At 50.3% G+C, this 21410-nt stretch overlaps 1 protein-coding gene across 1 annotated transcript in view; it reads right to left on the reverse strand.

Annotated features, from left to right (window-relative positions):
* LOC105805926 (myosin-7-like) overlaps nt 1–21410 on the reverse strand; it is a 49637-nt gene that overhangs the window by 14291 nt on the left and 13936 nt on the right. Inside the window, 16 exon segments of the mRNA XM_012638893.1 lie at nt 305–361; nt 827–917; nt 1933–2078; nt 2294–2380; nt 4613–4717; nt 5515–5742; nt 6621–6803; nt 10030–10111; nt 11552–11688; nt 15229–15349; nt 16441–16558; nt 16936–17023; nt 17662–17720; nt 18484–18610; nt 20225–20404; nt 20895–21065. Coding sequence (XP_012494347.1) covers nt 305–361; nt 827–917; nt 1933–2078; nt 2294–2380; nt 4613–4717; nt 5515–5742; nt 6621–6803; nt 10030–10111; nt 11552–11688; nt 15229–15349; nt 16441–16558; nt 16936–17023; nt 17662–17720; nt 18484–18610; nt 20225–20404; nt 20895–21065 — 1980 coding nt within the window.

Genomic DNA, 21410 nt, shown 5'->3' on the forward strand with positions numbered 1-21410 from the left:
GGCTAATTTTTTTTTCTATATATTTTTAGTTGTCCAATTAATTTCTTTCTAATTTTAGTAGAGACAGGGTCTCGCTCTTGCTCAGGCTGGTTTCGAACTCCTGAGCTCAAACAATCTACCCGCCTCTGCCTCCCAGAGAGCTAGGATTACAGACGTGAGCCACCGCGCCCAGCCATGACTAGACTTTTTGATTGGACACCTGTCCTCTCTATTGGTTTTCTGAGTGGGAGTTTCTACTGATGGTGGGATGTGTGGCTGTCATTAGGTCCTTTGACTCAAGACGGGGTAAAAGCATTTTGCTTACCTTGGCTCTCATTGCCCTCTCAGCTTCCAGTTCTTCCTCCAGCTCTTCAATTCGGGCCTAGAGGACACACAAGAGACAGATAAGGGAGATTCATCTCTCCCAAGAAAAGTTACAAAGTCACCCACTTGGCCTTTTAGGATGGAAAATAGGAACAGGAACTTATGATGGCCATGGTCAAAGGCAGAGAGAAGCAGGTCCCAGAGAGCATGTGCAAAGGCTCTGAGGCGGAAGGAACCTGGCACGTGTGAGACCCAGCAAGGGCACGCATGGCTGGACAGAGTGGTGGTGGAACAGGGGTGATAAGGTCAGGGAGGGAGCAGAGGTTGGATGGCGGAGGGCCTCGTAACCACTGTGAGGAGTTTGGATTTGACCCTCAGTGAGGTGAACACAGGTTGATCTCCAAGGACTCCATGGCAGTCTTGTTTCTCAGGAAACCTCAGCAGCCAATTAGCTGCTGTAAACTAAGGGTGCAGAGAAGTGCATTCCAAAAGGAGATTATAGGCTTCTCAGTCCTGGACATACCTGGTGTCCCTTTAGTTTCCGCTGCAGTGTGGAGTTCAGAGACTGCTCATCCTCATGTTTAGAATTGATAGAATTTATTTCCATGTCTCTCCTGCAAGGGAAGGTTTGGTCTCCTAAGGAAAGGCTCTGAGGGTGGACCAGTGAGCTGGTGAGGGAATGGTGCCTGGGCTGCCAGAGGAGGCCTTGGACCTGCCAAAACCCACCATCTCCCAGACCCTGGCCTCTGGGGTGACACCCACGGAGCAGCACACCCCAGAATCTGGTCCATGGGCTTTCACCACTTACTCACTCATTCATTCCTTCACACATTTACTGTTTTGGGCTCCAGGTACACATCAGTGAACAAATAGGACAGAAATCACTGCTCTGGTGCAGCTTACATCCCAGGGGCTCCAGAAACAGTGATGCTTTGCCTTTTTAGGAAAAACTTTTCCTCCAAAAACTTTCCACAAAAGGCTCTGTCTCCTTCAGATGTGTGAGCTCCACATTCAAGGAGCCGCGTGTGAGAACTAAGATCTCAGAGACTGAGCAGATGAGGAGGACGGGCAGAGTCGCACACATTATCTGTGTGTGCCACAGAAGAAATGTGCCGAGATACAGACCTAGCTGCACACACTCCTCATCAAGGTCTCTGGTGTTTTAAAACTGCCTTCGTCAAGTATACTTCCAAAGTGCACTGTCCAAATTCTCCCTCAAAGTTTTCCTTGTTTGAATCCTCCTTGTCTCCATCCTCTCTGCCACTTACTTAATTCAGGTTTTCACCTGGACCACGGCAACAGCCTCACAATTTCTTCCTGCCTTCGGTTTTCTCCACCTGTCCTCATGTTATTGCCAGAGTGTTATTGATAAAATACACCATCAACTCCTTGTTACCTCTGAGAGACCAATTCGTAGGTTTCTGTGAAGTCTCCCTGCCCTGCTTAGGCCTCAGCATTCCAAGCACTGCTCGTATACTTTGCGCCAGGCACAGGGCTGGCACACAGCAGGTACTCGGGACACGCATTAACGTATGCGAAGCCCACAGCACCTAGGACCGGGCACCATCCAGGAAGCTCCAGCTATTGCTAACATGGTGACAGACAAAATGAACAATGATGCAGGCATACTTTTTCACCACTTCCTCGAGATCCATCTTGGAGCGCTCCATCTCATTGAGGTTGTTGGTGGTCATCTTCAAGTCGCTCTCAGCTTTCCGGTGAGCCTTTTCCACCTCTGCCCGGATTTTCTTTTCCTGCTCCCAGTTATCCTCCAGGTACAGCAACAAGCAAAGCAAGAGATGGTATGGAGGAGGGGAGTCTCAGGCAAGAAAGAAGCTGACTGGGCCTGGTCCCTTAGCTGTGGCATCAGAAAGGCCCTCACACCCCAGGGCATGTGTCAGTCTAGGTTCCAAAACTTATCTGAGCACCCTGTGCCCCAGAATGGACCTGGCCCTTGAGTTATAGAAATGTCCCCAGCAACAGGTGTTACCTCATGGATCTGGGTGCTCAGCTTGCTGTTGTTCTTGGTGAGGTGGTTCACCTTGTCCTCCTCAGCTTGCAGGTCATCCAGGGTTTTCTGGAAGGAAAGATACACACATGTGTCCCACTAGGCACTGCAGGGGCAGCTGAAAAGGCCTGGTCCTCAGTCATCACTTCTGAGTTGTGCAGCCCCCAGGCTTTGGGAGGTTGAGTTGAATTCAGTGAGTAGTTACTGAGCACCTGCTCCTAGGTGCTGGCTGCGGCCAGGGCAGACAGACCCGAGCACCCATCAGGGGGTCATTCGGAAGCTCTGGTTCTCCAGTGGGCATATCGGAAATCTTTTCTTTTCTTTTTTCTTTTAGCTAGCTTTTGCAAACCAGGCATATTGCAAATCGGTGGGGTGCTTCTGGCTGTCACAGTGACTGGAGGCCCCACTGATGTTTAGCGAGTGACTCCAGGGATGCTGGATATCCCACCTTGCTCTGGACAATCCGGCACCATGGTGACTAGTTCTGCAGTCCACATGCCTGATGTCCCACCCAGGCATTCATGTAAGTGAAACAACCATTTATGCTCTTCTGAACCTAGAACCCAGCACCACTTTACATGTAGCTCAACATTCTTTTTCATTTAGTATGAACTACATTTTAAGAGAATGATCTACCATGAAAACTGAGACATTTATTATTATTCAAAATTTCCCCAAGGGTTATTCACTATTTTGTAAAATCGCATCCCTGACTGCAGCCACACCCTCCTGCGCCGTTGCCTAGTCCATCTGCCTGAGCTTGTTTCTACACGTTGACAACTGCTATTTATTCTAAATTGTTTTTCATCCATTTCTCCTTTATATCAAAGGGCATGCTGTTGATTTTTTGAAGTTACGCATTATATTTATAATTTTTACTTTGGGATAACAAGAGGGCATTGCAAAATACAGTTGATTCTCATTATTTGTGGATTCTCTATTGTGGATTCACTTACTCACTAAAAGGTATTTTAATCCCAAACCAATAATCATGGCGCTTTCATGGTTATTTGCAAATATGTACATGGTGGGGAAAATTTTGAGTCGCCCAATACACACATTCCCAGCTGAGTTTGAACAAGCTGATGCTCTGCCTTCTCATTTCAGCTCTCAAACTATGAATGTCATTTTTATGCTCTACTTAATGCCATGTTTTTTACTTTTTCTTTTTTTTGCTTTTTATTGGTAATTTTGCTATTTAAAGTGGCCCCCAAGCATATTCCTGAAGTGCCATCTAGTGTTCCTAAGCATGAGAAGGCTGTAGTGAGCCTTACTCCAAAAATATATGTTAGATAAGCTTCTTTTAGGCATGAATTATAGTGCTACTGGCCGTGAGTTCAAAGTCAATGAATCAACATTATATATCAAATAAGGTGTCTTTCAAAAGAAACACACATAAAACAAAGTGATTTGTTGATCGTAATCATATGTATTATGAATTGATTGGTTGATGAAAATGTTATGGCCAGAGGCATATAGGAACCTAACCCTATATTTCCCCTAGGAGCAGTGGTTGGTATTTGCTAATTCAGTATTTGTTAATTCAGTGTTTGTGGCAACTTTACAGAACTACTGTGCATAACAAGAACCGATTGTATTTGTTATAAAAGGGGGCCTTGGGTCTGATATGATTGAGAATCACAGCCTAAGGGAGGCAGTTCCAGAGGCAGTAGAGAGAGGAGATGGGGGACATGCTGTGGATTCATGATGTCAGCAAACACAGGGACAAGTGTCCAGCTCTTGGCTTTGACCTGTTCTTTGCACCTGTGTCACTAGAGGTCAGCACTGGTGGCTGGTCAGAGCTGGCTCTGCATTCAGGAGCCTGAGCCATAAAAGCAGCCTTGGGAAAGTAGGGTGGGTCTCCTCATGACCTCACGAGCTCGTGGCTGTTGTTGCCATGGTGCATTAGGGTCCCCTGGGCTTTGGAGCTCATGGGGCACTTCCATACATCCCACCGCATACCTACCACTCTGGTGACCATACCTCTCAGTGTACCTGGGCACAACCTGACTCATAAGTATTAACAGCTCCCCTTTTCGCTCTCAAAACTGTCCTAGTTTAGAAGATAAATTATATGGTCACCCTACTTATAACACACCTGGAAGGAAGGCAGCAAGACATGACCACACCCACTTCACTGATGAGGGAATTGAGATTTAGGGAGATTCCTTGACTTCCCTAAGGCCCCCAGCTGAGGGGCAGCAAAGCCAGGATTTGAATGCCGGACTCCAGTCTCCACATGCAAAACACATTGTACAAAGCTCCACCCGCTCTGCCGAGGAGAGATGCAGGGAAACCTACCTGGTGCAGCTCCTCCAGGGCCCTCTTCTCCTTCTGGAGTTTGGCAATAGAGTCTTCACGGAGCGAGAGGTCCCCGCTCAGGGCGCGGACCTTGTGATCCAGGGCCTGGAAACCCGGGTGAGGAGAGAGATGGGTCCTTAAGGCTGGAAACAGCCTCCATAGGAAGGAGAGGGAGGTCCTCAGCTTGGCGGCACCCTAGAGTCTCCTGGGAACTTAAGAAATGCCAACACCCAGGGCATGTCCCAGACCAACTAAGTCAGAATCTTAGGGGTGTTGGGGAGCAGTGGGAACCACCAGTTTAGGGCTTTGCTGCACAAAGAATGGTCCCCAGACATTAGCAGTGGCATCGCCTGGGAGTGTGCTAGAAACACAGACCCTTGGGCCCTGCCAGACCTGCCAGCCCAGAGTCTGCACCTTGTTGGTATCCCCGGTGGTTTGTGTGCCCAGCAAAGTTGGAGAAGCACAGGTTTAGGCAGAGGTCACCTTACCCTGCTCGTGAGCTCCACCCACCTGTGACAGAAGGAAGGGATCAGGGCTTCCCCAGGGAGCTGCTCAGAGGGCAGCAACTGCTTATTTGGGCAGAAATCCAACAGCTAAACATGACCCCTTCTCCATGACAGTAACAGCTCCCAGTCGCCTTAGTCAGCTGCTCTGTACAGCAGAATTTTCTGCAGTAATGGACATGTTCTCTGCCTGTGGCACTTAACACACGTGGCTCTGAGCACTCAGAATGTGGTTAGTGCAACTAAGGAGCTGCATTTTAAATTGTATTGCATTAATTGAAGTTAAAATAGCCCCACGTGACCAGTGGCTGGGGCACTGGGCATCACCACGGTGGAGGCTCCTGCAGGCAGGGGTGCCCTGGCCTGAGAGGAGCGTGGTAGGACCCAGGCAGTCCTCACCTGCTTCTCCTTCTCTGTCTTGGCCAGCGTGGTTTCCAGGCCCTCTAGGTCCCTCTTCAGGTCACTCAGCTCCCCCTCCAGCCTGCGCTTGGCAGTGCTCAGCGAGGCTGCTGTGCCCTCTTCCTCCTCCAGCCGCTCCCACATGTCTGCGATCTGCCTCTCCAGCTCCATCTTGGTCTTCATCATTTGGGTCAGGCACTCCTCTGCATCCATCAAGTTCTCTTGCTCCTGTTGGAAGAAAGAGCCCCGGTCAAAGGCAGGTACCAGGTACCTGCGAGGAACCCAAACACCATCACCAAGACGGCAGACAAACCTTGGGCTGACAATCTCTGAAAAAATGTATCCTGGGGTGAACAAGGGAGCGGGCTATCTCCAAGCTCCTTTTGCGATGTGCGTGACAAAGCGTAGTCTAGGAGGGTGGTCTGGAACCAGCAGCATCACTTGGACACAAAATCTTAGGGTCTACCTGAGACCTGCTGCATCTGACTCTGCATCACCCCAGCTGATCAGCTGCACCTTTAGGTGTTGGCAGGTGGTCTAGGGACCTTGATCAAGTCTCTAAATGTCCACCAAACTGGGTTTTCTACCCTATATGAGACATGTGAAAACCGGGTGTCCTACGGGATGGCTGTGAGGGTCAAATCAGGGAAGGGACAGGAGAAGCTTTGGGAACCAGAAGGATGCCAGCAGCAGATGCACCGCAGGGCATTTAGTTGCCACCCTACAGAAACTGTCGTTTATTCTTCCCTGCTGAGTTTCCGCTTGACAGAGGAGGAAAAGGAGGTGCAGGGAGGGTAAGTTGCCCGGTTCACACGGCAGAGCCAAGCTCTGACTCCAGGGGGTGCTCTTCCCACCACATCGCCCCACCATCCCTGGACTTTCCTCACAGGCGGGGCCTGTGGCTGTGTGCCCAGCCCACGGTTGTGTGGAAATAAGAATATGATGGAGACTTTCTGGTGGTTGGGTCAAGGGTGACATGGTAATGAAGGAAAAGGGAAGGCTGGGGAATGTCCCTGTGGTCCGGAGGGACATGGCTTTTTAGAAGAACTCACCCTTCCTCCCTCCCCACCAAGGCCCCTGAGCCTCCCGCCCTTCTCCCTGAGGACCCCACATATAGCCTGCAGTTGGATGGTGAGGTCATTCTTCTCCTGGCTGAATGTGGCCATCTTCTCCTCCAGTTCCTTGACTTTGTTGAGCAGCTCCTGGGTCTTGGCCATGGCACTTCTGAGCTCCTCCTCCTTGGCTTTCATCTCCTCCTCTTGCCGAGCCACATTCAGGAGTGGCTTGACCTGGGTGATGAGCAACACCAAAGAGTGTTAGGAGGGTGAGTTTGCCAGGGGGATAGGTGGTGGGCTGTGGGGTGTCTGCTCAGACTTGACCTCACAGCAACATGGTGGTGGGAAGCAGCTCTTGCTGCATCTCTGCGGGTGGAGTCTCTCCACAGGTGCCATCTCTCAGGCTGAGCTCCTTGCCTTAAAGCATCCCTAGCCCCCCTAGCCTCGACAGAGAAGGTCCATTGTCACTCAGGACCAATTCTTAGGATGCTCTTTAATCTCAAAGACACAGAGTTAGGTGTTTCTCAGCATCTAGGGTAAAACAGCAAAAGACCCAGGCCAGCTGTGTGGCTTATGGTGTTATGTGGCATTTTACTGAAATTCACTTCTCTGCCTGAAAAATAAGGGAAATCATTATCATGAGGTTTAAAGGGATGGAACACTCAATGGCACTTCTACAGATGGAAGATTCTTTCATCACTGTGGTCTCACCCAGCCTTGGCCTCCAAAAACCCAAAAAATAGGGATATCAGCTCAAGTAGCTTTTCAGGGGCATAGAGAGAATACAGAGAAATGATGTTGGTGGCAGCTTTGGGCACAGCGCAAGTGCCACACTGTCATGGCAGCAGAGACGGCTGTGGCACAGCATGAAGGACCAAAGATGGAATGCTTACATCTGTTCCGTACATTGTGTGTACATCAAGAGCCCTGGTGAAATGCACAACTTTGGGTCCCTTCCCTTTCTTCCTTACTGATTTCTCCTTTCTGTCTCTCTATCTCTGCCTCTCTCTGTCTGTTTTTCACTCATGCTGTGTCTCTAGCTCTGTCTTTCTTTTTTTTTGAGACAGAGTCTCACTCTATTGCCCTGGCTAGAGTGCCGTGGCATCAGCCTAACTCACAGCAACCTCAAACTCCTGGGCTCAAGCGATCCTCCTGCCTCAGCCTCCCGAGTAGCTGGGACTACAGTCACGTGCGACCGTGCCTGGCTAATTTTTTCTATTTTCAGTTGTTTGACTAATTTCTTTCTATTTATAGTACAGACGGGGTCTCACTCTTGCTCAGGCTGGTCTTGAACTCCTGAGCTCAAGCAATCCTCCCGCCTCGGCCTCCCAGAGTGCTAGGATTACAGGCGTGAGCCACCGTGCCCAGCCATCTGTCTCTCTTTTTGTCTGTCTCTCTGTTGCTCTGTCTCTCCCTCTCTCTCTATTTCTATCTCTCATTCTCTCTCTGTCCCTCTTATCCCCCCACTTCTTTCACTTTCTCTGCAACATGAAGTCCCAACTCTCACTGTGGCCTTGTAGGCCTTCCACAGTGCAGCCCCTGCTCACTCCCTGTGCTGGCTCAGCTGGTACTTCCTGCCTGTGGCCTGTGGCCCTATTGCCCCCATGTTGTAGTGCTGGCCTTCTTTGCCATTTGGCAGGGAGCAGTCGCTCCTCTTCTGCACTCACAGCATCCATCTGGACCTCTTGATGCGTTTGGGACTTCTCAGTCTGCATCAGAGTGCCAGGGTCTGCCAGATCCCATAACCCATATTCCTATGCCCTGTGTCTGCAAGTCCCTCAGAGATCTCCCTCTGCCCCCTCAGGTCTCTACAACACTGAGCAGAGCCTATGGAACACGACCTCTGGGAAAATTTCCTGAGTCAAAGGATACATTTCTGAGAGGGACAAATGCTATGCACTTGGATTTGGGAGGAGAGATCACCTCTCTTAGAAGATAACAGATAAACCTTGATCATTGCCAGCCTGGCCGCTGGGGATCTGCGATGTCACAGTGGCAAAGTTTGCAAGAAAAGGTTGCAATAAGTACCACAACTTGCAACTGTGTAACACATTTTATTCAGCGGACGCCTGCTGCAGGTGTTTTCTTCCACTGACTCAATCCTCTCCGGCTTTGTTAAATAAGGTTAGAGCCTTGATAAAAAACTGAAAGGAAAGGTTTTGTTTTTTTTCACTAATTAGAACAGGACCTTGCTCTGTCACATCTAATTAGTAAAGAGCAGGGAAGTTTACATCTCTTGCCACTGTGTCCTGCACAGAAGCAATCTTAAAGGCTGTTGGTCTGGGTCTTCCCAAAGTGTAACTCATACATCGTGGCGACTGGTGAGATGCATTCAAGCGTTATGTAGTAGAAACTCTTCGATGTGAGGTGTTAGTTACATAGTTACTTTAATAGGCAATTTTAAAAAAGGAAAAGAACTCATCAAATCCACAATTTTGTGGATAACATTTGCTTAGGATGAGATTAAAGCAGGTAAGGATATGAAGTTTTCTTTTAAAATAAAATTTTTGAAATAAAAAAAGGTGAATTGATGCAAAGAAGGTCAGTCACAGGACACGTGGTGAAAGCCAGGCAGTACCAGCGACAACTGGCCTTTAAGAGCAGCTCATCCAGATTCCTCTCCAGTCTCAGGCCCTCCAGGGGACTGGCCTGGCTGTGATACCTTTGGGGATGCAGGACTTACTGTCCCTCCCTTTCCATTTGTGGTCAGCACTGATTGTTAGTGAGTTCTTTCCTATTGGGAATGGAAAGAAGCTTCTTTGTGAGCTATGAAGGACTCAGGGCCACCCAAGATGACTCAGAGCCTGTCCCCACCCCCTGCGTGGCTGCCCCAAACAACACTGTCCTGTTTCTTGAACACAGCTTCCTGTGTCTGGCCTCCCTCCTCTGGTGCCCAGGGGCATGTTCCCTCTTACTGGTGGCCCCAGCCCTGTCATGACTGGACCCCCATGCAGTGGGATGGCTCACGGCCTCCTGCATCGGCTGAGGGTGGCCTGGCTGCTCAGGGCATCTGCAGCCCTCCCAGCTGGCTGACCCACACTGCCCTCACTGCTGTCTTGGAAGAACTTGGAAAATGAGAGGTTGGACCCCATATTTCTTGAGGTCCCTCCAGCTTTGAGGCCAAGGACTCACTGAAGGAGCTGAAAACGCCTCAATAAGCCCAAGGGCAGGGGTCAATGGCCAAGCCCACTCTTTCTGGTGGGGCGGTGTGGCTCTCTCTATCCCTTTTTTTTTTTCCTCCGTATGTCCCCTCACTCTGTCCCTCTTAAGTGGATTTTATTTTGAGGGATGAGATGGAAGGTGGAAGACACACCATGATTTTTCTCAGTGGGTATTAGCCCCTGTCTGGAAGAAGACTAGACTCCTTCCCCTCCAAGGTACCCTCATTTTCACACTGTTACTGTGGCCCCCAACCCACAGGCAGCAGCAGTCCCGGCTGGCCTGGCCCTTTGGCCCCCACCTTGTTGTAGAGCTTCCACCAGCCCCAGAAATGCAGCTGCAGGAACTTGCGCATGTTCTGCTGAACGACTTTCAGGCCAATTCTGCAAAAAGAATCGGGATTGCATGGGTTAAAATGAAGGTGTCAGGATCTGGCTTCCCTGGGGAGGGGAGTGGGCAGGAAATGGAAGCCAGTAGATGTACTTTGAGCAGACACAAAAATGCTTTCTCAAGACCCCACGTTGCCCATGTGGTCCGGGGCAGAAAGACTCAGGCTGGAGCCAGAGCTCAGCAGTGGGTTAAGGGAGCAGAGATGGAACCTGGTGGAACCAGGTCCCTCCCAGATGGCTGAGACAGACCAATCATTTACTCCTGCATTTTCCCTCCTTCTGATCCTTCACCAGAAATCACCCATTAGTCTCTAAATCCTAGATCTGCAAAATCTTTGGAATCTGACCCCTTCTTGTTCCCCTGCAGCTTCATTCAAATGTCATTGACTGAAGATCCCACCATGCACAGAGGCCCTGGGCTGGATCGGGCCGACATCCCTCACGTCAGCCCCTGACTGGTGTCCCTGCCTTCAGTCCAGGGTCTTGGATGGCCTGCTAGTGAGTAGCAGGTATTCTAATTCTACAACCACAAAGAGCCAGAGGCAACCACAGGTCATCTGGGATGGACACAGCAATTTTTAAGTTACCGTGTTAGGGAAATGGCTGAAAACATGATTCCAAGGGCAGGGATTTAGAGCGAGAAATCCTGGGTTCTAATCCTGACTGCATGATGCTGGCCCGGTTCTTTAACCCCTCTGGCCTCAGTTTCCACATCGGTAAAATGGGGGATGCTGGCCTTGCCACATCGCTCTCACAGCATGATCACATGGACCGAGTAAGGGGAAGCCTGTGAAAGTGACTTGAAACTGTAAAGAAAAAGATTTATGTTAGCTGGTCCCTATAAGGGGTTGAATTGTGTCCTCGCAAAAGATATGTTGAAGTCCTAACCCCCAGTACCTGTGAATGTGACCTTATTTGGAAATGCAGTCATTTCAGATGGAATTAGTTAAGATGAGGCCATACTGGGGTGGGGTGAACCCTAATCCAATATGGTGAGGTTCTTATAGAAAGAGGGAAGATGATGTGAAGACACAGACACGTGGGGAGAACATGTGTGAAGACAGAGGCAGGGATTGGAGTGATGCAGCCACAAGCCGAGGGACACCGGGGGCCACCAGGGCTGGCAGTGGCAAGAAAGAATCCTCCCCTAGAGGCTTTGGTGGGAGCACAGCCCTACCAACCCCCTGACTTTGGACTTCTGGCCTCCAGAACTGTGAGACGATAAATCCCTGTTGTTTTAAGCCACCCAGCGTGTAGAACTTGGTCACAACAGCCCTAGGAGACTGATATAGGCCCCACACACGGTCTCTGGGCCAGCAAAGACATTGATGCCCACCACTCCCTCACCACACGGTGTGGCTAATGGAGCTGACCCCTGTGTGGGAGGCATGTGTGTGGCTTCAGCAGTCCCCTGTCACTGTGTGTGAGCGCTACCTTCGTTCCAGCATCTTCTTAAACTTGACCCTAATGAGGAAACCCCGGAGCCGACACTGCAGCATCGTCATGATCTTGGCCAGACGCTCGTCCCGCATGTCCTCAAGCTTGGCCCGGATGCCCGCACGGAAGAACACCTGGGGGAAAGAGGCACCCCTCTGAAAAAAGCCCAGCTGTCACCCAATGGCAGCCACTTGAGGGAGTTTTAAATAAAGAAACCAGAGGGTCAGAAGGGTCCTTAAAAGTTAAGGTACCCAATCTGGTGCTGATGCCTGGGGCCAGAAGGAAACAGCTGGCCCCAGCCTGGACACCTCCAGCAGCAAGGCACTCACTGACAGCCTCAGCCTCAAGCTCTTCTTGCTAGGGTGCACCCCAGATCCGCCTAGCGCCATGCTGGGTGCCAGCCCTGGCCTTGCACTTACTAGCTGGCTCAGCTTGGACACATCTCAGAGCCTCAGTTCCTTATCTGTGAAAGGGGATGCCCATCCCTCTCTCAGAGGGTTGCTGTAAGGATTAAATGAGATAATTGGTGGAAAAGTTCTGTGAAGTTCTAATTGAAGTGTGGTAGATCATCATAGTCCTCATGTTATGGTGATTGCCGTGCGGCCAGGGTGGCAAGGGGCCTTCCTTCCTTGCCACCGTGTAGAGCAGTGTTTAGACAGAGTCACTCCATCATGGCCCCACAGGATCTGGGTGTGGGGAGAGGGGATAGTGACAAGTGGGGTTCGGGTGGGGGTGGGTGACTTTCTCAGAAGACAGAGTTACTACTGCTACATAGTTTCAGCTTCGAGCTGGGGTGTGAGGGGGACTCACCCAAGGAAAGCAAGACTGGCTTTGCAATGAGTGTTAGAAAGTGTTGGAAACACCCAGCCTCAGGGAAATGCAAATTAAGGTCCCAAGATACCATTTACCCCTCCCCACACTTGTAACATTTCCAACTTCTGATAAAACAAGTGTTGGCATGGGTATGGAACAAGGGGAGGGCAAATTGGTATAGGAATTTTGGAAAATGGATTGGCATTCCCTCGTCAAGTTGGATATTTGTCACCTGCAATAGGCAGCTGTCCTCCCATATATCTCAGCCTGGGCTGCTCAAGACACCTGCCTGAAGGGCTTTTGAAAAATGCAAATGCCTGGGCATAAGGAATTTCAAACAATTCCTGGGGCGGGGCTCAGGCACTGGAGTTTTTAAAATCTCCCCACATGTTACTAATATACAACCAAGGTGGAGGACTTTGTTCTAGAGAAACTCTGACATAGGACCATGGGCAAGGATGCTCATGGCAGCACTGCAATACGATGTGGCTGTGACAATGAACGAATGTCACGAATCAACAAGGACAACCTCAGAAACAGAATTAACCAATGAAAGCATGTCACTGAAAAATGCCACAGAAGAATGTTAAATATGATATTTCCATGAAACTCAAAACCAAACAAAACCTTGGATTGTATACACATGTGAGAAAACTGATTTTTAAAAGGTAAGGGAATAGTTAACATAATAATTTAGGACAAGGCCGGGCGTCTGGGAGGCCGAGGCGGGCGGATTGTTTGAGCTCAGGAGTTCGAGACCAGCCTGAGCAAGAGTGAGACCCCGTCTCTACTAAAAATAGAAAGAAATTAATCGGACAACTAAAAATATATAGAAAAAATTAGCCGGGCATGGTGGCGCATGCCTGTAATCCTAGCTACTTGGGAGGCTGAGTAGGATCGCTTGAGCCCAGGAGTTTGAGATTGCTGTGAGCCTAGGATGACGCCACGGCACTCTAGCCCGGGCAAAAGAGTGAGACTCTGTCTCAAAAAAAAAAAAAAAAATAATAATTTAGGACAGGTATTACTGCTGGGGGTGGGGAGGAAGGGGAAGAAAGATGTGCAAAGATTATATTCTGGGCTTTTAACTGGGTTTGTGGGCACTCACTTTATTATTATGTCTCATAATGTAAAATCTTTTTACATGCTTCAGGTAGGACATGATAGAAACTTTTAGAAGGATAGAAGGTGCCAGGAGACCTGCATTCTGGCCTCAGCCTGCCTTCGATGAGTTATGTGTGTTTCCTTGGTCAAGTCACTTTCCTTTAGGGGCCACAGAGAGTACAACTGCAGGGCCCCCATGACCTCCCAGCTGCTGGAGCCTGTGATTCTGCACGTGGGGGCAGGGAGCAGAGCCCCCAGCTGAGTCCCTATGGGGAAAGGATGGAAAAGAATGCTCCTGCCTCCTTGCACCCCCCACACTGCAAGAAAAACCTCCCAAGGAGTTAGACATCACAAGGTAGAGAAATCAGGCTTGGATTTGTAAAATGTTTCTTGACATTTCAAAATTAATTGGTGTTGAGGTTTGATCTTTGAGGCAAGCATGGGGTTGGGGCCCACCTGAGCCAACACCAAGGACAGGGACACCATTTATAGGCAGAGCCATCTTTGTTCTGCCCCTGCCACCAGAACCTCAGGGAGCAAAGCTGTCCTCAGAAGCACTGGCCTTCCCTGGGACCTGCAATGCCTAATGCAACCCTTGAGCAACAGCAGGATGTAGTGCATTTGCCCAGATGGTAGCTGTGGCAGAGTCTGGAGATACCAGCTCTGGCTTCCAGGCCACATGACCAGCAGTGGTGGGCCTGACACCAACTAGCTCTGTTCTGCTTGGTTCTGTGAAGTGGAGCATGTCACCTCCACCTTCTTGCCAGGCTTTCTGAAGCTTTCCATCTGTCAAGGGTGGGTGGGGAGAGAGGGGGCCTGCTGGTTTCCAAGGTTCTTTCGAGCTCAAGTATTCAATGATTCTGTGACAAAACCTCAAGTGCTTCCTGTAAATCAATCTAGCTGTACACAGCACATCTTAATTGTGAAGGAGGCCAAAGCAAACAGTTCTGGCAGGTTCTAGAAGAGTGTTACAATTCTGCAAAGTGTTATAAAGCAAGGAGCTAGGGACTCGTTCTCTTCTCTTTGTGGTATATCCCTAGAGCCTGGAACCATGCCTGGCACACACTCCGTAAGCATTTGCCAAGTGACCAGATGTGTTGGAGGAATGTGCACCCTGGGAGCTTCCACGCCAGGCCTGCATCACACATGAGACTTGGAGAGGAAAATAATCTGCTCTAGGCTGTACAGACACTCCTGTCTGCAAAGCCAGTGCTCCTCTCGGGTCACCTGGCTGTCATGTTTGGGTGCAGTCTGGTGGGGCAGCTGTGGATGAACACCTTGCACCCCTGGCCTGGCCAGCCATTGCAGTTCCAACAGGAAGCTGTGGGACCAGGAAATGCGATAGACACAGGGCAACCCAGGCCCCATGAGTCAGGATGAGGAGGCTGCTCTGAGTCAGCCCCGACTCACCTACCAGCTCAGAGCTGGGCTGTGGTGCTTCCCTGCCTAGGCCCTGCCCACACAAACCACTGTGCTGGGTCAGATCCAGGACTTTGATTCTGATAGGCTTCTTTATACTAAGAAACATTCTACCATTGATTGAGAACTACTCTGTGCTGAGCTGGGTTCTATGCATGTTGCCACTAATCACCCCAAATCCTGTGAGACTAGCATTGTCAACCCTGATTTTTCAGGAAACTGAAGCTCTCAGCAGCTGAAGGACTTGCCTAAGGCAGGCAGTTCACGCTCTGAAATAAGTCCACCTTCTTGGAATAGGGCTAAATGGGTGTAGGGAGGGCATCCCCTCCAGAACACCCTACGTTGGTATGCCCAATTTTGTATTCATTTATGTCCAGGCCGATGGACCCAAGAAGCATCTCCGAGGCTTTCTTGTTATCCACGAACCCCTGGGGAATCACGTTGGGGTTCAGCACTTGGTACCTGACAGGAGAGAGACGACTGACATTCATCGTCATACCCACACTGGCAGCACACAAAGCACGTTCACACAGTCATCCATGGATTTTTGAGATGGGCTTTGAGACAGGGATTAGATTTGTTTTACAGATGCCCAAGGTAGGCAGAGAGATGAGATCCACTGGAGGCTTTGGGGCAAGGCTACGGCTTGGGAGTGAATGCCAGTATGGGTTGGGGGTTCCGGGATGAGGTGTTCCTAGAAATGAAGAAACCAAAATCCTTTCCTTCCTGGCAGGGCTTGGAGTAGAGAAAAGGGAACTGGCCCAGGCATAGGAGAATGGCTTCTTTTCCTGGGCTGTCAGCAGCCCCGTTTGTGATCTTGGACAAGTCCTTCCCAATTTAGGGACTTCAGAGGGCCTTGAAGAAGGTGACCTCCAGCGATCTTTCCTGATCCATGAATCTGTGGTCCAGTGTTTTAGGAAGTAGGGCAGTAGGAGAAGATCATCTCTAAGGTAGGAGTCTTAGTTTAGTTCCCCTAGAAGCAGACTCTAAGACAAGGATTCAAGTGCAAATGGTTTATTTGGGAGGTGACGGAGCTGGGAAGTGAGTAGAAAGCCAGTTAAATGCACATTATCAAGGCAGTTACGACGGGGCGAGGGAGCCCTGGGAGCAGTGGTGGGAGAATTTACACCATGGAAATTGGCAGATACTACCAATCAGGGCTGCTTTTTTTTTTAACCTGGAGAACCTGGTTAAACATTCACCAGCACACAGCTGTCTGAGTGCAAGTATAGAAGATGTCTCGGGGTTAGCCCACCAGAAGGGTGAGGGAGCAGAGGTATTTACACATCAACTCTCCTCAGTCACTGATGGAGGGCTACTCTGGGGAAGGTGTTAATTCCTGGGACTCTCAACCTGCCCGGGAGGGGCAGGCTGTATCCAGTAGCCAAAGAAATGCAGGTTCTGGCAGTTGAAAGTTGGGCCAGCATGTACTAAGGCAGTGACAGTGAGAAGGTATTGACAGGACACCATAGTGCCTGCCACAATGGAACAGGACTTACCAGCTGGCCAACCCCTGGAGGACAGAGCAGTGCACTCAAGAAGACACCACTCACCTCTGTTTGAACTCTGGGTACTGCAGCCTGTTTGGGAAGCCCTTCCTGCAAATACGGATGCCTTCCAGGACACCGTTGCAAGCCAGTTGGTGCATGATCAGGTGAGCATCCACCACACCTGCCAAGGGGGAGGGCACAGGATAGAGAGTGACTGCCCTGGGGTCGTACAGGCCAGTCCTGGCCACTCAAGGAGGCTGAACTGAGCATCTATGTCAACAACCCCTGTCTTCTCTCAGCACCTGGGAGACCCTAGGTGCCCACTATTTGACCAATGTCCAAAGGCTCTCCTGAGTGTGTTTTCTGGCTGGGTGGGCACTGTCTGCTTTATAACACAGCTAGACCATGACTTTTGGATGACCCATTGTTGGGGATTCTCTCAGAGCCTTGTTTAGCCCCCACCATCCCTGACAATGTAAGGTGGACTTAATGTGGAACAAACACTAACTTGGAAGACCCTCAGGACTTCCAACAGGGAGACATGACCCCACAAAGTACCTGATTGCTTAAACTCATTGGGGACAATGCAGCGGACAAAATGGGGGGCGGTGCTGTGGAGGGTGGCCATCAGCTTGTTCAGCTGCTCCTGCGGACAAAGAACAGAGAGTGAGTGAAACTTAACATTGATGTTGCAGCACACCCACACCCAGGAGGTTTTCATTTAGAGTTTAATCAATTAAAACTAAATTAAAATTCAGTGCTCAGTCACACTAGCCACTTTTCAGCACTAGCCACATGTGTTTCATGGCTACCATACTGATACTGGACAGCGCAGAAGAGCACATTTCATCATCGCAAAGAGTTCAGTCTTTCTTCATGCAACATCTCCCCGTTGGCTGCCCTTTGGAAGGTGTTTCCAGTAACGCCCAAACTTTGTGGAAGTTGTGGCCAGCCCAGAAGACCTGTCAGCCCATTATAGGACACAAAATGTTGGGCACTGATACCACAATTGGTCATGTTGCATAAGTCCCTTCACTCTCTGGGTTTCAATCCAAAATGATGTGGTTGGACTGGACCTTCTTGATGGTTTTTCCCTGCCCAATGATCCTGTGATTCTGTGGCCTCTTCAGAAGGAAATAGACTCCTCTAATTAAAGAGGCAATCACTGACAGAGTGATGAAATCATCCTGCCCTGGGCTGTGACGCAGCAGCCAGACCACCCACTATTGAAAAGGAGGGTTAGGGCACTGGACCCCAGGTGGCCTCTGGGCAGCCCCTACTCACCCTATAGAAGTTGGAGACTGTCAAGAAGGAAGACCCTCTCTTCTGTTTCTTGGTTCCAGCTGAGGGACGGACAAACACATTTCACATCAGTACTCAGCACGGGGACAAACAGTCCTATAAAGTGCTCTGTGCCAAAGCACATGCATTCTCTGGGTTTAAAAAGGCTTATCTCAGGACTAAGTGAGGTGGGACCCTCACAACAGGAAAATGAGATCTACCAGGGGCGAGCAAATGGACGGACTGTCATGTAATTGTGCTCCCTGGGGACTGTGCCGTCCTTTGTGATTTAGGGCTGGTGCAAGGTGACAAACTGCTCCCATTGCCCGGGGAGGAAGAAGAGCTCCCGGACCATCAGAGAATGTATGCATCGATGGTAAAATGAACTGAGCCCAAGGAGATTTGCTGTTCCTGTCCCACTGAGCGCAGCCTGATTGGGCAGCTTCCATTGAGGCAGTCCCCTGTGAGCCACGTGCCCTCTAACAGACGAGAGGCAGGGCCAGGCTAGGCGTTTGCCTCAGACAGGAGAGAGGGAAGCAGAGAGTAAGCAGAGGGCATTTGGGTGCCAGCTTTTAGGAAGTAGCATCCCTCCACCTAGAGGAGATATGGGCCCAGTGAGCAGTTCAGCTGATGGAGGCTCCCAGGTTGTGTCTCCACCCCTCTATCACAGCTGCATCCACGGCCCACCTCAAGCCACTGGCCATTCATTCATTCACTCACTCATTCCACAAGATTGAATAAGAGAATTTTGTTTCCTTCTTTCCATTTTGGCCACTAAAGGGCATCAGCACAGCGAGACAGGACACAACAAGGGCTTGGCCATACCTGGAGCCTCCTCTTCTTTGAAGAGAAGGGCCAGGAGTCCCATAGACGATTTCTGGAACAAGCCCACCACTGTTTCATTCAGGGGACCTTTATTCTTCTCCAGCCAGCCTGTGATGTTGTAGCCCACCTGGAGGGGGCAGATGCCAGTAAGTTGGAGGCTTGGCCTTCCCCTTTCAGGTCCCACATGTAGAACCTCCACCCTCAACTCTGCCTGCTCTGGGCTCCCAGAACCAACTTTCATCCCCATCTCCTGTAGCTTCAGTTCTTTTCCTGATGACTTGCCTGGTATCCTGGGGTTAAAGGCCCCATCATCTGCTTTCTTGGGCATTTGCAGTTTGCCTGTCTAAAACAGCCCATCTCTGAACTTTGCCCATAAACCAGGACTCCCTGGCGACTCTCTCCTGGGGTGTGACCTTTTGTGCACTTACTCTGTTGGCCACACTGAGCCTCCCTGACCCTCGAGTCTTCAACTGCCCAGGTGGGCTTGCTGTCAGCAACTGGCCACAGCTGTAGAATCCTGAGCTACATGAAGAAATCTACAAGGGCTTCTGATCTCTCCTTGTTCGAGAGCATGCATCCCCTCTTATGACACTGTAGGGTCTTTGTCTGGTGGAAGGGGGACTCCATCCATCCAGAACTGGGAGCTCCGGATATCCAGGTAATTGAACATCTGCTAATTTCCACTTCTCATTTTGCTATGTAGCCCCAGCAGGATGGCTAAGGAGGGAGGAGCCTTTCAGATCCTTCCACTGAGCACAGAGAACTGAGGAAAGTGGCTGAGAAGACACAACCTCTGGGCTTTCCATCTCCTGTGCAGCATACAGATAGGTGTCATCTTGGGCCTTATTTTAGGGCCTTCTTGGAAGTTCAGAGGTCCCATTTGACTTTGAATAGTCTGTCGCTGTAAATACAGAGGTCTTCTCAGTCCATTGTGGGAAGAGGGGATGGAGAGCTGCAATTTGGTCCCAGGCCTGCTGTTTGCTCAAAGTATCGTCCCAGTGCATTTTGTGAGCAGCTGGCATTGTTATGATTAATGACATCATAAACTTTTGGCACTGATGCCCATTGTGGCTTTCCTGACAGCCCCATCCTAAGGCTGCTGTTTCTCTGCAGTTAAACCTCCAAAGGCTCAACAAATTCTGTTGGTACCAGGCACGTTGGCATTTAGAGCAATATTGAGATCCCAAGGAAACCAAGCACATTCTCATACACTGGCAGAATGAATGTTGTCTCCCCTATTAATTATACAAATAGAACCTGTGTCCTGGCCGTGCTTCATTTCCCTCTTTCTCAAGGACCAAATTTGTCATGAATGAAAAAGCTACTCCACAGATGTCACCTTATTCATTTGGTGGCCACGAGCTGTCAGAGGGATAAGTTATTCAGTTGGGAGTAATCAATGGGCTCATGAAAAAGTTTTTTCCTTGTTACAAGTGTTGTCATTGCTGGCCGAGATTGAAGTTCAGCCATCAGACCAAGGGCCATAGACAATAGTGTGGCCCGGGCAGATCTGATGGCACCAACTGTGGGCTGCTCCTTAAGGGGCATCCATGGCTGGATTGCTTTGGAATTCTCAGATGGAGAAGTGATGAGGAGGTATGAGCTGGAGCTCATTTCCATTGGCTGATCACCCTGTTATATCTTGGCTGTGCTGGTTGGAAGCAGGACGCCTCCGGAGGGGTATGTCAGTGTGGACTATGATAGCAGGTGTGGACCAAGGGGCTCTGAGGCTGGTACTTACAGTGCCTGCGTAGTGGATGAGCTCGAAGTGGGCCTCGGGCCCCTTGCCCTTGCCCCCTTTGGGCTTAAGAAAGTTGCTGGACTTGCCCAAGTGGTTGTCATACAGGACTGCCTTGAATGTGGCATCCGTGGCTTTGGGGAAGACACACTGTTCCTCCAGGATGGAGAAGATGCCCATGGGCTAGGAGGGAAGAGGACAGGATGGTGTTAGGGGAGGTAGCAGGACCCAAAAGAGGCCACACTAGCATTGGGCCCGGGGCCAGTGTAGAAATGCACTCACATGGCCAGCCAGGAGGCAGCACTCAGACATCTGGGAGCAGCACCTGGTGCCCCATGGCCTTGTCTTCAAACCCCACGGCCAATTAGACTTGAAAGAGGCTAGAATTCATTGAGTCCAACAGAAGGGAAGGCTAAGGCCTGAAGGGGCAAGATAGCTCCCTAAATGCTAATCGCACCTAAACAGTGGCCCTAGGCAAGTTTGCAGTCGCCGTGGTGTGCATTTTGTAGAGGGGGAGCTAGAGGTCAGACCAACGAAGGTCATCAGGGGTGTTGCCAACTGCCCGGAAGCCAAGTGCCACCTCCCTGCATGCCCCAGAAACATGCCTTCCTGAGGCATGTACCAGTGAGGGCCCCAACCCCTCTCCAAACCCCTTCTTCAAGAAGCAGGTCACCTTTTCCAGGAGGTCAATGCAGGCCTGTAGGTGGAGGCCAAAGTCGATGAAGACCCACTCGATGCCCTCCCTCTTGTACTCTTCCTGCTCCAGCACAAACATATGGTGGTTGAAGAACTGCTGCAGCTTCTCGTTGGTGAAGTTGATGCACAGTTGCTCAATGCTGTTGAACTGCCGTGGGGGGAATACAGAAAGAGGGGTGTCAGCCCAGGTGCAGAGAGACCCCCTCCCAGGATGTGGTGAGGAAGCCACACACATAGTGAAAACTTGTCAAGGGCCCCCCAGGATCAGGCACTGCCCTGACTGCCGTAGCACTGACCATGTAGGGGACCCGGGAGAAGCAGCTCTCCGTTACCCTCCCCTGCAGAGGCATAGAATAGTTTAACACAAGCCCGGCACAGCAAAATTTAGGGACCCGAAACCTAGGCAGCCAGACTCTAGCCCCGTGTGGTGAACAGAGATAATTGTGGAAAGAGCTATTTTCCTTCCAGGGATGGGAATTGCTTGAAATGCTGT

This window comes from Propithecus coquereli, unplaced genomic scaffold (genome assembly GCF_000956105.1).
Source record: "Propithecus coquereli isolate 6110/MARCELLA unplaced genomic scaffold, Pcoq_1.0 Scaffold137, whole genome shotgun sequence".
Taxonomy (NCBI): Eukaryota; Metazoa; Chordata; class Mammalia; order Primates; family Indriidae; genus Propithecus; species Propithecus coquereli.